At 42.0% G+C, this 16,899-nt stretch overlaps 1 protein-coding gene across 3 annotated transcripts in view; it reads right to left on the reverse strand.

Annotated features, from left to right (window-relative positions):
* The window catches only part of ARHGEF28 (Rho guanine nucleotide exchange factor 28), a 364,027-nt gene that overhangs the window by 129,938 nt on the left and 217,190 nt on the right, over positions 1-16,899 (reverse strand). For all 3 annotated transcript variants that reach the window (XM_073624213.1, XM_073624220.1, XM_073624226.1), the window contains 4 exons: positions 15,064-15,194; positions 12,846-13,141; positions 4,851-5,043; positions 3,982-4,093 (listed from right to left, as the gene is read on the reverse strand). In XM_073624213.1, the coding sequence (XP_073480314.1) occupies positions 3,982-4,093; positions 4,851-5,043; positions 12,846-13,141; positions 15,064-15,194 (732 nt within the window). The remainder of the gene's footprint in view (positions 1-3,981; positions 4,094-4,850; positions 5,044-12,845; positions 13,142-15,063; positions 15,195-16,899) is intronic.

Here is a 16,899-nt window from a genome sequence, read left to right on the forward strand (position 1 = left end):
GCAGTACATCAAATGGCAAACTGACAAAATGCAGCCTTTGATAATAGTATACCTCTATCCTGTAAAAGTTTAGGAGGAGAGGATCCCACCACCTGTTAGAGCAAGAAAGACTAATGGAAGGAATTAGAACCATCTAACGTGTACTTTAAGGTGCAAAACATGAAATAAAAAGTGGCCATTAACGGAAACCTGTACTGATAGAAACATGTAGCTTACCACTAACAACTTCTCCTTGTAGAAAATGCTACTTTCCTGGCTGCCTCTGACATGAATCATTTCTGAGTCAACAGCGCAAAACGAGTATGTGTTCCCAATAACCATAAAATGTCTACTCTGTATGTTTACTTTGTCCAGTGTGCAAGCCCTTCCACTTGGCAGAAGTTGGTCGTTTGAACTTCTAGGACATGTTGGAAATTTTTCCGGATGCTGCTGTCAGACTACAATGCCCGGTGGGGGAGGATTCCTCCATCCACCTTGTAGGTGGAGACTTTCCTGTCCCTACATTGATGTGGCTGCCTGATGCACTGTACAGGATCTAGCTGATAAAATAGCAGCTCAGTCCTGCAGATTACACTGAGAGAGTGTTGCTCTTCCTACGTAAATAACAGTCAATGTGACAGCAATCACTCTGTACCTGGAGTGCAGTCGGTGGCTCCTCAAAAACACAGCACAGTGGACCAGCTGTCACTATAATGCCCCGTACACACGTTGTCGGAAATTCCGATCGTGTGTACACAAATCCGACGGACAAAGTGCCACGCATGCTCAGAATAAATAAAGAGATGAAAGCTATTGGCCACTGCCCCGTTTATAGTCCCGACGTACGTGTTTTACGTCACCGCGTTTAGAACGATCGGATTTTCCGACAACTTTGTGTGACCGTGTGTATGCAAGACAAGTTTGAACCAACATCCATCGGAAAAAATCCTAGAATTTTGTTGTTGAAAATGATAGGGGGGTTTACTTCCAATTTAAGTCCCAGGTAACCTGGTCCCAGCAAGACTTAAGCCGGCCATCAGCAAGCACTGGCTGAGATTCTAACCAAGTTGATTGATCGATCAACTTGGGTACAACCAGAATGTCGTATTTTTCATGTGATTATTGCCAACAGCTAGCTATAGTCTCCAGCCATCATGCCTCTGCCTGTGGGAGTCATGCTTGTAACTGTCAGCCTTTCAATGCCTCACGGGACTTGTAGTTTCGCAAAAGCTGGAGGGCTGCTAGTCTGAGACCTCTGTTCTAAGGGTTATGCTACTTTACATGACAATGCTTCTTTTTGTACAACCTTACTGAATAAGCTTAAAACTGAAGTCTAGGTATAATCTTTAATGCATAGTTACACTGGTCCAGCTTTGGCCCACATAAGTATGCATAGTTCATACCTGATAGACCTTTGGGGAAACTGACAATCACTGTAGTAGTAGCCACTACAGTGGTCACTGCAATCTTCTGGGTCCTGAGCAGCTTGTCTTCTGCATAGTGAACACAGGGGGACGCTTGCTCGACACACCCGCCAATCACAAAATTCCTTGTATTTTTCTTTTAATGAATACAAAGCATTCTCTGTTTGGATGAAGTGGAGAGGTGGGGTAGTGGGGTAAAAATCGAACAGCATGTAGAGTGGGGAGGAAGCATGTAGTACACTGTACATGGTTATGCTAAATTCCTTCCAGTGTCCATAGAGAAGACTTGCAGCAACCTGCAGCCTTCCAGCCCATGAGGAACTGCTAGCTATTAAACTGTATCAAAACTTGTAGTTCCTCAGCTGATGGCAGTCCGCAGGTTGTCTTTGCACATTAGACTCATGCAGCACACCCGTGTCTAATATCCCATGGCACCATTGCAGTACTTACTACCAGCGTGAAGGAGAGATACTGATTTAGACAGTGAAAGTGCCTGAAGTAGTGATCGACCACTGACGCTGAACACAGAATCTACAAGCAGGAATAAAACCTTAACATACTTTTGAAGCCTTGCATCTGAAAGTCCATGCAGTAAGGCATTCACCAAGCCCACAATGCATGAAGCTTTATTATCATCATGCAAATAAACACTTTAATTTCATAAATAGTTTTTAACTCAAATTAAACATTTTCAATGCTTGTTAATCCATGAAATATTATTTTTCTATTTATCATTTGCATTTACATTGGAGCTGCCAAATTAGCTCATTGCATATTCAAGCTCTGCTTTGCAGTAGTTGTGCTTTACTAATCAAGTGAAGTAGCACAATTTCAATGTTGTGATCGGTGTGACTGGGAGGGTTAAGCTTTGACAAAAAAAAAAAAAACTGGAAGCCGATTGGTTTCCACCCACAGCTGCACCAGATTTTGCACTCTCCAGTTTTAGTAAATATTCCCAATAGGTGACTGTGTCGCCCTTGTATGCCTCTTGGAGCTGGGTGAGCTTGAGTCTTTGTGTGTAATTTCTCAGCATCCACACCAAAATGATATCAGCCTAAAGACCTCCATAAACCATTTGGAAAAACAATAGACTCTAGACAATAGACTCTTTAATAGCAAGGTTGTGAAAGTAATATTAGGACTACCTTTGTTGACCTCCTTCTAAAAATGACAGTTGCCCTTTGGCAAAGGTCAGAAATTTTTATCTGCATGCTCAAATCCTTATCTGGTCAGTGGCTTAAATTACAGAATCAAGAGGGTCAGCATGACAACCAGGCAACTAACGTTTTCAGAAGAAAGGTCAGCAGTGGAAGCCTCCAAATTTCTCTCACGACAGACTTTTAAAAAGGGACACCAAACTCAAAGTACACTTACACCTTTGTTAAAGAATTTTCCCTAGCCCCCCTCCAGCAGGTCTGTATTTACCATGCCCAAAGGCCAGCAGCCTCCTGCTCTTTCTGCTGCCTGGTCTGTTAAAATCAAGTGCCAGGCTACCTGTACATTAAATTACCATAGACTTGAATTGAAGATACCAGTACAGCAGAAGTAGTGTCATTTAGGTATATGGGACGTTAGTGCGCAGACAGTCCTGCACTAGATTTTTATGGGCCGGGAAGCAGGCAGCACGGGAGGCCATAGTCATCAGACAAGTTAAGTACAAACCTGCTAGAGCAGGGCCACATGTATGGAAAACAGCAATTCAGAATATTTGCAGAAATAGATTTGAAGGTATCAGAACTGAAGAACACGGTTCACACTAGACGCGGCACGACTTGCAGGTCGCCTCACCGAGGCGACCTGCACACGACTGCCGGGGCGACTTGCAAGACGACTTCTGTATAGAAGTCTATGCAAGTCGCCCCCAAAGTAGTACAGGAACCTTTCTTCTAAGTCGGAGCGACTTGCGTCGCTCCGATTAGAACGGTTCCATTGTACAGAACGGGAGGCGACTTGTCAGGCGGCTAGGTCGCCTGACAAGTCGCCCCCGTGTGAACCGGCTCTTAAGGGCACATTTTGATACACAAAAAGGTACTCCTCAAGGGACACTGGAGAGATCCTCCAGCATATCTTCTTTTGATAGCAAAAATATTGTACAGTTAAAGCATATCTAAACCCTAAAACTCAACTCTAATTTGGTACATTTTGTTCCGACAAATATACCATTAAAAGCATCTTTTTTAAATTTACTGGATAAAGAACAAAAATACTTGCTCATTTTGCCAGAAATCTAGTGAGCTGAAAATTTTCTGTGCTCTATGCCTGTGCTATTACCAGTCACATTGTTCTTCGTTAACCCTATCTATGTTATGTAGAAAAGGAGAAGGGCAGGGCTCTGCGATTTTTTCAGTTGCACTTATACTGATAGACGAATAAGCATTGTCATCCTAGGACTGGAAGTGTGTTACTACCAAGGTAAAAATAAATGAAAAAAAGTTTGAAAAAATAAAACTAATGAAGAAACCACATCCAAGGTCTGGTATGCTACAATATACTCCTTTTTTTGTGGGGGGGGGATACTTTAAAATGAATACAACATTGCCAATATCAAGCAGTATAGCACTGAGTGATTTATACTCACCATCCCCAGGGTCACCAATGGAAAGGTCACGAGTTAAGCGAGGCTTCCCAAGGAAATTTTTTGGAGAGGAATAAGAGTAAGATCGTATTCTAAGACCAGAGGTCAAAGGGTCCTGCAAGAAAATATTTTTTTTTTCATTTTGTGGTCAAAAATATATACACCTATTGCATTCTTGCTCTTTCAATTTAGAAGTATTATTACAATTTTCAGTTAAGTGAACTCACAGAAGTACTTTCTTTAATAGGATATGTGAAGGTGACAGTTATGTGGCCACAGAGCTAAAATCATATTACAAGAATTCAGAGCAATGAGATCCTGTCATACTTTATTTTATAAGATGCCTGACAAAAAGAGGCATTTCTAAAGCTTGCAGTGGTAAAGTATGATTGAGGTAGCTCAGCTGTCTGGAAGTAAACATGCAGAGCAAGAAAAGGAGTGGAATACAAGTTTTCCAGTGTTATGTGAACAAAAGGATCTCTGACCTCACCTTTAGACAAGCATGCTCCTGGTGATCCCTACAAGCTAATTACAAGATAGCATAAAAAATGCCAGAGATGCCTTTTTCATGTAATGTATATCCAGAGAGTTCTGTGCTTGCAGGCATCATAAAAGAAAAGTAAATATACACTAACAGGACCCTGGTTAACCCAGTAAAGGTGAACAAATACTAAAATAAAAGGCAAAAAAAGGTCAAAAAGATATATCTCCAAACTTGCTTGATTTGCCTGGATATATTGCAGAAGTTTAAGAACTTAAAATGCAATTATTCTGTAACATTATGCATTTTCTACTGCTAATGTGGCATAAAATGGTTTTGCTTCTTGGGTGAAAACTCCCAGAGGCAAAGCATGTGACGTGAATGACAATACCTTACTCTGTGCGAAGGGTAGAGTTCCAGCTGGTCTGATTTGGAAATCAGGATTAGTCTCAGGGGAGTCCAGTTCATCACCACTGTTCCCAAGAAGGCCAGAAGAGTCCTCTTTAGCAGAACAGCCAGAATTGTCATACCTGCTATATGTCCCCTCTCCTTCACTGTCCGCATCAAGCCCATCTAAACTGGAACTGCAAACAAGAGATGCTCACTGTCACAATATGTAATCATTAAAAAATATATGTTACACATAAAAACTCCCATATGGGGTGTTGAGGGGTGCGGAGAAACACCCTCCACTTTATGCCTAGTATTTGATAGTGTTAATATTGTTCTTTTATGACTGTTATTTAAATATGGTATAAGGCCTAATTCACACATATGCAGGCTGCAGTTTGCATATTCCAGGTGCATTTTGCGGTTTTGAATACATGCTTTTCATCCACTGAAGTCTATGGAACCAAAAACCAGAAAAGAGTCCCTGGCCCTTTCCATAAAATGCACAGATGTGAACTACATTCATATTAAACCATACTAAATGGACTGTAGTGTGTTTTTGCAAAAAATGCATAAGTGTGAACCAGGCATTAGATGTCGCTCACATGCTTTCCTTCAATATGCCCAAATGCAACATATTTTGTCTATTTCCTTTTTTTTTTTTCTTCTAAGTTCTTTGTGAAAAACTTTAATAAAAACATTGAATTAAAAAAAATGCATAAGAAACTGCCAATGTAACTACATTTTGGAAGTGTTCCTTCAGATCAGCTGTATAGTAAACGCTGGAAAGTGAAAAAAATTAGCTATGATCAAAGAGTACAATCATATGAGCACATCAAACATTATAATTTAACCTAAAACTAAAAAAAAACCTATCTTCTTTTCACTGCTCCATTTGGTGGATCAGAAAGTTCAGAAGCAAGGAGGTACAGTACCTGTAAGGATTGTAAAAAACTCAACAAAACACAACAATAATAAATACTCAAGTAATAATTTTGTGGTCAAATACTAGATGCAGCAAGGAATTTACTGAAGTTAAACTAAACCAATTTTTTTTTATCTCCAGGAACTCAAAAAAGGTTAAATTTAATAATCCTCGACACAGAGTTTCTCCATCCCAAATCAACCAAATTGTTCTAAAATTCCGGAAAAAAGCTTAGCGAGTTGAGGAGCTCCACTGCAGGCAAAATGAAGTTGCAACCAATCCAGTAAAGCTATCGCCGTGTTTCAATGATATTATCTAGTTATAAAAAATATAATTTCATTGGGACTTCTCTAGAGAGACAAAAACCCATGAAAAAATCTATTATTGCAGTGCAAACATTTATTAAACTTAAACTCAATTCCCCAAGGCTTTTCAGCTATGCCTATAAGCTCAATCACGATAGCCAGAAGCCAAAAACAGGCTCTAGGTCCAATACTGTCATCCAGTAGGAAATTATACGTTCTCCCAATAAAGTTTTCATTGTATTAGCAGCATCTATGCCGAATCCTTTCCAATCAGCAAAAGTGGTCAATGACCAGTCCCGTATTATTATTATCATGAGACCTGTGACATGGACTTAGGTAAAAAGCAGTGCTGGAAATGAAGTTAGATCATCAATATAACTGAACAACAACCACCAAAAGCCCATAGGGTTCAACAAAACTGGGACTGGCCCTGGCACTGGTCCTTGATGGAAGGTTCATGCCAATGATACATTGTCATAGACCTGTATGCCAGTGTGGTAGGCCCAAAAATTATGTAGCTCCCCACCTTAAAAGCCCACCTGACAGTAATGCACGCCAAGCTCCTCTAAATAGTGGAGGAATAAATTCGTGTTTTTCAACTTTTTTTCGTTTGCGGCACCTTTTAAAAAATAAAAAGCAAAATCTTGGGGCACCTCAGTCTAAAATGGAAAAAAAACAAATGTTGTCAGTACCCCCATCACAGAACCCCTCCTAGTCAAATATTTCCTTCTTCACATCAGAGCCCTATCCAGGGCCGTCCTTAACGCAGGGCAAATGGGGCACCTTCCTTGGGTCCAAAGCAGCTACCGCTTGAGCCGGGGCTACCTGCGAATTGGGGTCCCGATGATGGCTTTGCAGAGCACACAGAGGACACGGGAGACTGTATTCCCGAGCTAGCCAGCAGAGAGGCAGTGGGGCCAGGAGCTCCACTGATGCTCTGACCCCACCCCATGCAGTCTGTATGCTCATAACAGAGCGGCTGTAGTGAGAGCAGTGATCGGAGTAAGAGCGTCAGTGGAGTTTCCGTACCTCTGTATGCTCCAGCCAGTATAGAGGGGGTGGGGCCGGGAGCTCCACTGACTCTCCCACTTCGATCACTGCTCTCACTACAGCCACTCTGTTCCTAGCATACAGGCTGCATGGGGTGGGGTTAGAGTGTCAGTGGAGCTCCCACCCAGGAGCTCCACTGATGCTCTAACCCCGCCCCATGCAGCTTGTATGCTCAGGGGGAGCAATTGTAGTGAGAGCAGAGAGTGGAAGCCCTGCCCCCAGACCTCTGAATGTATGCAGTGAGCTTGGCTGGCCAAGTATGTCCTTACACCCATAAAATGTCTGACTGCTGAAACTCTGAGCTGTATTATTCAACTGTAAGCTGTGCATTGCTGTATAATGTCCGCAGTCTCAGATTGTCTCCTGCTGCATGTCTTCAGTCTCTCATTGTCTCCTGCGGCATGTCCGCAGTCTCTGATTGTCTCCTGTAGCGTGCCTGCAGTCTCTGATAGTCTCCTGTAGCATGTCCACAGTCTCTGGTCATCTCCTGCAGTATATTTGCAGTCTCTGATGCTCTCCTGTAGTATATTTGCAGTCTCTGATGCTCTCCTCCAGTATTTTTGCAGTCTCTGAAGCTCTCCTGCAGTATATTTGCAGTTTCTGATGCTCACCTGTAATATGTATAAGTATGCCTTGTATAAGTATCATGCGTTGCCTGGCCCTAGAGCATCATTTATAGTTGTTTTGGTGCTGGTGGGCGGCCAGCCCACCCCCACACCATGGCAACTCATGATGCTAATCCAGGGCAAACTAAGTCCTGTGCTTGTGGCACACAGGGGAAAATCCGGGGAAATCCAAACAGCGCCCTAGGCTGCCGCGGCACCTTTGTTAGGAAATAATGGTCTCAATAATTAGTGCAAGGCAAAGTAATCAGCCCATTTCAGAAAGCTGGACCAAACAAAACCAAAGCAAAGCAGGTGGGTATTGTCCCTAGCAGACACATTATTTTATTCATAAAAAAATATATATATATAGATTTGTTGGTCTGTTTTAATAATTTGAGAGGGAAATAAAACAGCAACATTCGGGCCCATTATAGGACAGCTATAAAATGTTGTATTGTGTGCTGGTGAATTAAATACCAACTGGCAAGCCGTGAAACTGAAGCACAGCTGAAAAAAATTTTAAGAGAAGCAAAATGTTGCTCACAGGGTAAGTCAAGAAAGCAGTTTACACTAGTGTAGGAGCAATTTTCTTCTACTTCTAATGACTTGTCTCTGGTGTCACTTCTGTCACCATGGAGGTAAATCCCTGACATATTTGTGTCAAGGTAGTGAATGAAGTTCAGTCACAGAACAAAGTGCTTCAGGTAACCGTGACTAATAGTCCACACCCTGCAAATGCTTTTCTAGAGGTTGTACATCCAAAACCAAACGCCCAACAGTAGCTACATCTAGCTGCAGGGCAACTGCAACATAGTCTTGCCTTGTTCACACGTTACAATATAATTACAAGATTCCCCAATCGTATTTTGTATTTATTCATTTACTATAATGATTACAATGTGTTTCCTCATTGGGTCTTGTCTGAACTTTCTGATCTACCAAATAGAATAGTGACAAGTAGGTGAGGGATGCTCATATGATTGTGCTCTATATGTGATCATAACTGATTTTTCTTTCAGCTTGTAGGATAATTGGTCACTTTATTTCACTGTCATCAGGCAAATAAATAAACCAAGAATGAAAATATGGCTCACAATATGCAGCTTCATATTCCATACTGAATACCAACTCCCTGCCACTGAGAAAGGAATTGAGGGGAAATTTCCCTAACCTGAACTAGGCCATCCGTACTATCCTGACAAAGTTAATAAAACTTCCCCAGTCTATCCCAAACTTAAAGCCTAACTCCAGGTTTTGGTGAACTTTAACCTTTTGGTGCCGGCCGTATGCATATATGCGCCTTCTGTATGCTCCCAGCACGGTAGCCGGCAGGGATTGGTAAGCACTCCGAAGAGTATTTGCGATCGGAAGCTCGGGTCACATGACCAGAATGCCCTCCTCCTGGCTTTTAGGACTCTTAAAAGCCTGGGAGCTAGTCAGCGCAGAGGGGTTAAATAGTTTGTACGTACCAAGCTGGTCCAAACGCACTATTTCTTTTACCAAAACATGCAATGGCTGTCAGTATTGTATGAACTGTATGTAGCATTAGCTACATACAGTCTACAATGCTGTGTTCAGGCAGCAGGAAGTGAACTTCCCATCCTGTTCACAGAAAAAAACTCGGGCTGAGCACTGCTTAGCCATTCACAGGAAGCTTTATATTTTCTGAATGAATACAAGGCTTCCTCTGATTGGCTGAGGTGGAGAGGCAGACAGATGACATCATGATCTCCAGCTAAGCCAATCAGAGGAAGCTTTGTATTCATTAAAAAAATACAAAGCTTTCTGTGAATGGCTGAGCAGCGCTCAGCCTGATTCAATTTTGTTCCAGGACTGGGACAGAAAGTTCCCGTCCTGCTGCCTGGACACAGCGTTGTGTACTATATATACACTATGTATACAGCTTGGTCCAAACAAACTTAAAGTTCACTAAAACAGGGAGTTAGGCTTTAAGGGCACACTCACACCATAACATGCTTAAGAACTCATGAAAAAAATGCGATGCATTGATATCCATTTATATGCGTTATGTGCATTTCAGTGTGTTTTTATTTGCATTGACATCCACTGTTGTGTTTTTATTTTTATTTTTTTTTCCCCTATTTTTGGTGTTATCCCATTCACTTGCACTGATGTGTGTTTAATGTGTGGTTTATGTGTGTTATGGATAAATTCAGATACATTGGATATTTCTGCACACCTCATGACACCAGCATTTTGGTGTGAATAGGGCACATAGAAACAACTGTTTTCTGTGTACCCTTGCACAGACCTGTGTTTTCTAGTGCAGTGGAAACGATTAAAAAACAGCATGACTTGAGTTGCATTGAAGGAATGACGACCATAAAACTCGCCGTTATTAGAATATAAACTGGTTAGGATAGGTGCAAAATATTTACCAAAAATGCTCAAGTATGGGAAAAGCAGGTTTCTAAGAGGTCCGGAATTTGCTAAACTGAGTCATGTTGTAATTATATTTATTCAAGGGGAATTTTGGATGGTACAACATCAAAACTGCCATATTGTACTTTATATCCTGTATAATAGTTAAAAAGCTTCTAAAAGACATTAATGTGATAATGAATACTACCAGGTGCACGTTGCACATACTGGCCTCGTCTCTCTTTTCTCTCTGCTAAAGGCAAATGCCATCTGTTTTGTACAGGCAATGCTTCAGTATTTCCAAGTAGTTCCCAAGCTCCCCCTTGTTCCTGAATTCCTATTGGCCCTATACTATGATGGATTCCCTCGTTGGCCAATGAGATTGCTACAGGTTTTGCAGGAACCTCTTAAAGCCTAACTGTACCTTATCTGTCCCCCTTATTTCTAGCCCCCACAGAGTTAATTTTGTGTCTAAAAAAGTCTTTATACATACCTCTTTTCCAACAATTTTGGAACTGGTGGCATGACTTCATAAGTCCTCTGATGTTGGACGAGTCCTGAATATTTAAGGGAGCAATGCCATTTAATGACATGGTGCCACTCTATAGCATTCTCCTGCAAGTCCGGGAAAGCCTGATATGACCCCGGGGGTCTGGTCCTTGATGCTCTTGGATCACAGAAAGTGGGTTGAATGACACTGGGTGTCATTCAACCTGGAAGAAAACTGGGTTGAGTCTGCAGGGGACACTGCCAGAGAGAGGGTATTGCAGTGGCAGCTGTGGATTTTAAAAATCCTGCTTGGGAAGTCTTTTTTAAAAGAAAAAAGAAAACTAGACCTGGGATTTAAAGTGGTTGGAAAGCGTAAACATTTACCTTAAAGCGGAGTTCCACCCTGAAAAAGTTTTTTTTTTTAAGTCAGCAGCTACAAACACAGTAACTGCTGACTTTTAATAAGGACACTTACCTGTCCAGGGAGCCCACAATGTTGGCCCCACGAGGCCAATCCATCCATCGGATCGGGTGCAGGCGCCGCCATAGTAGCTACGGGAAACCGGCAGCGGAGCCTTCAGGCTTCATCGCCAGTTTCCTACTGCGCATTCAACGAGTAGTGTGGCGCTTTCTGAATGACCCTGTCGTCTTCTGGAACACACACAGGTCCCAGAAGGCAGCAGGGAGAAGGAGGAGGGGCAGATCCAAAAAAGGACATGGCAAACCTCGCCGCGGCAAGGCTGGGATGCAAGTTCACCTGTTTACCACTAAGGTAAGTGAAAAAAAAAATATCTAAAAACGAGCGGTGGAGGGGTGCTCTTTACTTTAAGAAAAAGTTCAAAAGTTGGGTGGAACTCCACTTTAAAGCATTCCCTGCATCAAGGTAAAAAATGTTTCGGTGTGTGTATCGTCCCCTTACCCCATTAACACTTACCTGAGCCTAATCTCAATCGGCACTGTGCCCGTCTGCAGCAATCCTGAGGTAGTGGGAGCCATTGGCTCTCCCTGCTGTCATTCAAACCCTGCGACAAAGGAGCAGGGGGCCAGTCCAAGTCCGGCTGTATGTGTCTATAGATGCACACACACTGAGAAGAGGAGTAGCCAGGAGTCCCAGCGGGGGACCAGAAAAAAGGAAGATCTGGCTGCTCTGTGCAGGTCCATTGCTCAAAACAAGTAGGTATTACATGTTTGTTAGTTTAAAGGAAAAAATTACTTCACAAATACTTTCCACAAAAACTGCTATGCACCATTATTGGTAGTAGGTGTAACTAATTAATGCATCAAAACAGTTAGAGCATGGTGACTGGAGGGTGCAAGAAAGCTCAGTGCTTCTGGGGAAATAGGACATGTTGTTCTCCTTTTATATTACACAAGAAACAGGATAGTTGATCTGGCAGAGTTTTAATCTAAATGACCCACAACCAATCAATTAAAGTTGTCAAACAATTCTGACACATGAAAGAACTAGTAAGCTTGAGTGCCTGTTACTATGTTTGCTTGCTACAAAAAGAGACTTTCAGAAACGTTGTCACTAAGGTGAATCCCCAGCTCATCTTACAATGTGAGGCATCTCTCGGTCAGCTTCTTAGGCCGCATTTTGCATAGTTGGAAGCTACAAGGCAAGGAGTCGGTGCCAAATTTTCAAAAGTCAAAATTTGAATATTGTACATGCCCCAGGATAAATGATTTAAGCAGCAAAATTTTGATGGTGTTGGTGCCTATTTTGCAATACAAGGGTTAACTTACAGGCATGAATAATGACAGGTGTCATTAGGGTTGCAGATTCTGATCATTCATTGCAGATACCATAACAACGGGAGGCAGGTGTTCAGTTGAAAACACTTCCAGCTTTGCTACATTATTTAAGAAAGGTCTATATTCCTTATTTACTGGTTAAGCAAGTTCACAAAACCCTATTGTCTGTAGCTTTTTATCTCGTGGCAGCACATTCTGAAAGAGGTAAACAGCCACTACCAAAGCTTTTACATGTTTTATTTATTGCTGTCTATGCAGTCCTATTTTGGATTTTTTTTCATATATAATTTTATATACTTACTTTTATATATAATTGTTTTTTTGTATTGCTACAATATTTGTTTGCACAAAATTGCAAAGATATAACCTTATGAAACATGCTAGATAAACTATTACATCAATAATACTGATTTACCACTTTTATTTAGTGGTGTGGCAGTATACTAAAGTTGTAAAGCATTCTACTTTGCAGTCCCCCTCCTTACCTTCTTTTCTTGTAGGCCACATAAGCGGCATTTCTCTCGGAGCTGTATCCCAGCGTTCTGCACTGGCGGTTACTGGCTGCAGGTGTGGAAAGCCTTGAAGGCGAGATGTAGGCGGGAGAGTCTGCACTGTCTGCATTGTTTACCTCTGCTCGGGAATTCTCAGGGGAAGTACAGGTGGAGGGACTGGTATCCCTGACTGAGCTCTCAGATGTCGGGGTGGAGTCAAATTGGTCTGTATTGGGAACTTCACAGCCAGCATTGTTCAAGTGAATGAAGTTAATCTCCGAATTATTCACCTATAAGAATTAAAAGCTTACATAAGTCAAACAGCAAAAATTTGACTTTCCCACCCGGGACACTGATTTTTTTCCTAAAGGACGACAGTAAACAACAGTACACTTTATATGATGCATAATCACTGATACAATGCATGATATGGGCAAACAGAGATTCAATCTTTATTATGAGCAGGATCCCACTGTCATTTATTTACATGCAGAGATGATTATGGTGCAAGACTACCTGGTTTCAAGGGTCTCTAAACATTGTAAACAAAGGGCCATCAGACTTAAGGAGGGTTGAATTGTGGCCAGTGAGAATAATAATGCCTCAGGCTTTGTGGTCAGTGAGGCCTCAGGCCTGGTGGTCAGTGGGAGTAAATAAATTAGCGCCTTTGGACAATAGGAGGAGGAATTGTGCCCCATAGTTGGTATTAGTGGGAGAAATAGTGCCCCATTATTGGCATCAGTGGGAGGATAAGTGCCCCATCATTGGCATCAGTGGGAGGAATATTGCCCCACAGGGATGCTGTTAGAAATCACGGGGCCCCATACTGCTTACCTGAGAGAGCCCCGCCCCCCCCCCATAAAATACCAAATTATATTTCCATAAAAAATACACTAAAATCAATATTGTTTGACATATTTAGAGGCTCCTTTCCCTGCTCTCCATCCTGAAACATCCTCTTGTGTGCCCGCAGCAGCTGCCGGTGGGAGAGGAGAGGAGGAAAGCTGGCAACGCTGCAGGGAAAAATGGCACACAAGGGGGCCCAGAAAGCAGGGGAATGGGGGCACGGATGTTAGAACTGATCCTCCTGCAGCACAGCTGGAGGGAGCGGAAGAAAAGCTGGCAGCGTTGCAGGAAGAGGCAGAAGAGGATCAGTGTCTGCAGTAAGGCAGTACAGGTGGCCCTCCTGCTTATCAGGTGCCCAGTACAGGAGGGCTGGCTGTACGGCCTTCTCAGCAGCCCCGGTGCCCCATCATTGGAATCAGTGGGAGGAATAGTGCTCCATTGTTGGCATCAGTGGGACGAATAGTGTCCCTTCATTGATATCAATGGAAGGAACAGTGTCCCATCAGTGGTATCAATAGGAGGAATAGTGCCCCATCCTTTGTCTCAGGGACAGGAATTATGTCCCACTGTTGCTGTCAGTTGGAGGAATAGTGCCTTTTATCAGTGGGAGGGATAGTGACCCAAGGGCCAGATAAAGGCTAGCAAAGGGCCGCATTCAGCTCATAGGCCGCAGTTTGGAGACCTCGGCTCTAAACATAACATATTCCCTTATAAGATGCTGCCCTAATGAGCATGTATAAGTGATGAGGGGTAGGGAAGATCTAAGCTATTTTGCGCTATTAGGTAGTATTTGTTCCAATGTCCCATGTGGATTAATAAGCAGACAAATGCACCTCTGTGGTAGCTTACTATACGTTGCCCAGTGAACTCCTCCGAACTGGTGGCAGAATGAAATTGCCATAATTTACTTATCTTTACCCAGCATGCTACAGCTAACACTGGTCAGAGGAAGGACAACAGAAAACATTTAGGTGTCCAGATTATTAAATATATAAATATATATCCCTCTGTCTTTCTCACCATGAAAAAAAAGTTAAATTTTTAAAAGAACAGTGTTAGGTTTAATAATTTCCTTGTTGGGATTAATAAAGAATTTTGATTCTGAATAGTTCCATTAAATCCTATAAAATGAAGGGAGGCTATGGCCAAAGTTATTTAAAAAACATATCCTGTCCCTGCACTTGACTAGGTCTTCTGTCCAGGAGATGAGATTGCTGATGTGGTCTCCCACAATGCATAGCTCCTGTGATTCGTGTCAACTAACATGCTGGACACAGGTCCCAACCTGAATTTTACAGCTTTAAGGTATAGTTCATTAAAGTAAATCATATGTCTGAAAATATTTGCGAATATAACCAAATCTTACTTCATCCACCACCATTGAGTTGGCATACACTTCATCATTGCCATTTAGCATGGCAGAAAGCCTGGTAGCAGCAAGCATAGTGGGCGGGTATTTCAGCCTCTTCAGGACATCTACTGATGAATGTCTTTTTTCTGAAATTAAAAATTCACTCTTGTTACTAGAAGAAATATAACATTCACATAAGAATTCTGACTTAGAACAATAAATGGCAGAGGTTAAAGAAGACTACAGCCTAATATGCCTTCTAGGAAACTGGCACAGTCATATAATTGTTGTGTAACAGGCATGTGAAATGGCCCACAGAAATGTTGTCCAACAAATGGGAAAATTTGTGCACTCATTCAAAAGCATGTATATTTACATGGTGTATTTAGATATGTATTTAGATATGTACTCGGTATTCCCTGTAAAAATGATGACTCTAATCCACCTAGACATCGTCAGGAAACTTAACAGTTTGCTGAAATTACACCTATTGCGGCCTTTCTGAGCTCATGGCCAGGAATACCATTATGGTATGGTATGGACCTGCCCCCCCCCCCCAATCATTAGCCACAATCCACAATGTGGGTGTATTTGGAAAGGTTACGATTTGATCATTCAACCACTGAAATCTCTGAAACTATCAAAGTCAAGGGTTTCAGTTTCTTCTATGTGGGTCTTCCTCCTTCAAGGGGATGCATAATTTTGATTGAATTTCCAATACTCCGATACTCTTTGGAGCATTTTTTTTGCACCTAATAAATGATTGACCTACTATAGCATGTTGGCTTGCGGAGGTGTTCCGTGCTTGAAATTTAAGACTGTATGGTGAACCTAGTACCTCCAAGTACCATAAGAAGGGGGGGGGGGGGGGGGGAGTCCAGCAAGCTGTAAATTGTTGAAGTTGGCTCTAAATGGTCAAAACTCATTTTCATAGTTCATGCCATAAACAGAGAAGGAGGAGAGAAATTTTACAGCTGGCTCTTCTCAGTAAAGGCAAAGGCGATGGTAAAGAATGAACGTAATGAGCTGGTACTTATCAAAGCTGAAGCTCCCACCTAGCACTAGAGGCTGTCCTGGCCTGGAAGCTAGAAATGGTACCATGTTCAATTTTTCCTTCAAGATAAATCCATTACCAGGAATGCACACATTCTCTCCCACATTGCAGTCAACAAACCGAACGATTGGGGTAGATGAGTAATACAGGTAATCACATACAAGCTTACATCTTGGACTCTAACAGACACTGCAGGATTCTTTCCAGCCAAATTCATAATCATTTGGATTTCCTGTTATATTACTTTTGCGAGGTTAATCCAGGACTTAAATGATGAAATATACATGATAACTTGTGCCATAAATAAGGCTTTGCTGATAACCAATAAATGGGTAACCAAAGGAGAACACATGGCCAGGGCTCAAAGCAAAGTTCTGGCTCGTGTTTGGGACAACAGCATATGACTACCTAGATATTTCCAAGAAGGAACAAGATACAACAAGTGGTGCATTTTTAGGAAGATTACTGCATTTCTCTGCTGACAAGAGGCAAAGGTCCAAGCCACAATCCATCCACAGCATTCGTTAATCCTGTACATGCACTCTATTTGTCATCTCTAGGGTATTGGATGTGCTTCTTAAACAAAAGAACACACAGAAGAATAGTAAACAATGAAATATGATAATTATATGTTGCAAACAAAGAAAAAGTATTTTAACCCGTCAGCTACTAACAGAAGAAGTCCACAAATATGCACTGCCCTGCTAAAACCATGACTTTGGTCAAACTTACCAATGCAACACCCTAATGGCAGTTCCATCTACCCAGCAACAACCGGGTAACCCTGAAGATAAACT

Source organism: Aquarana catesbeiana, linkage group LG01, assembly GCF_042186555.1.
Source record: "Aquarana catesbeiana isolate 2022-GZ linkage group LG01, ASM4218655v1, whole genome shotgun sequence".
Classification (NCBI taxonomy): domain Eukaryota; kingdom Metazoa; phylum Chordata; class Amphibia; order Anura; family Ranidae; genus Aquarana; species Aquarana catesbeiana.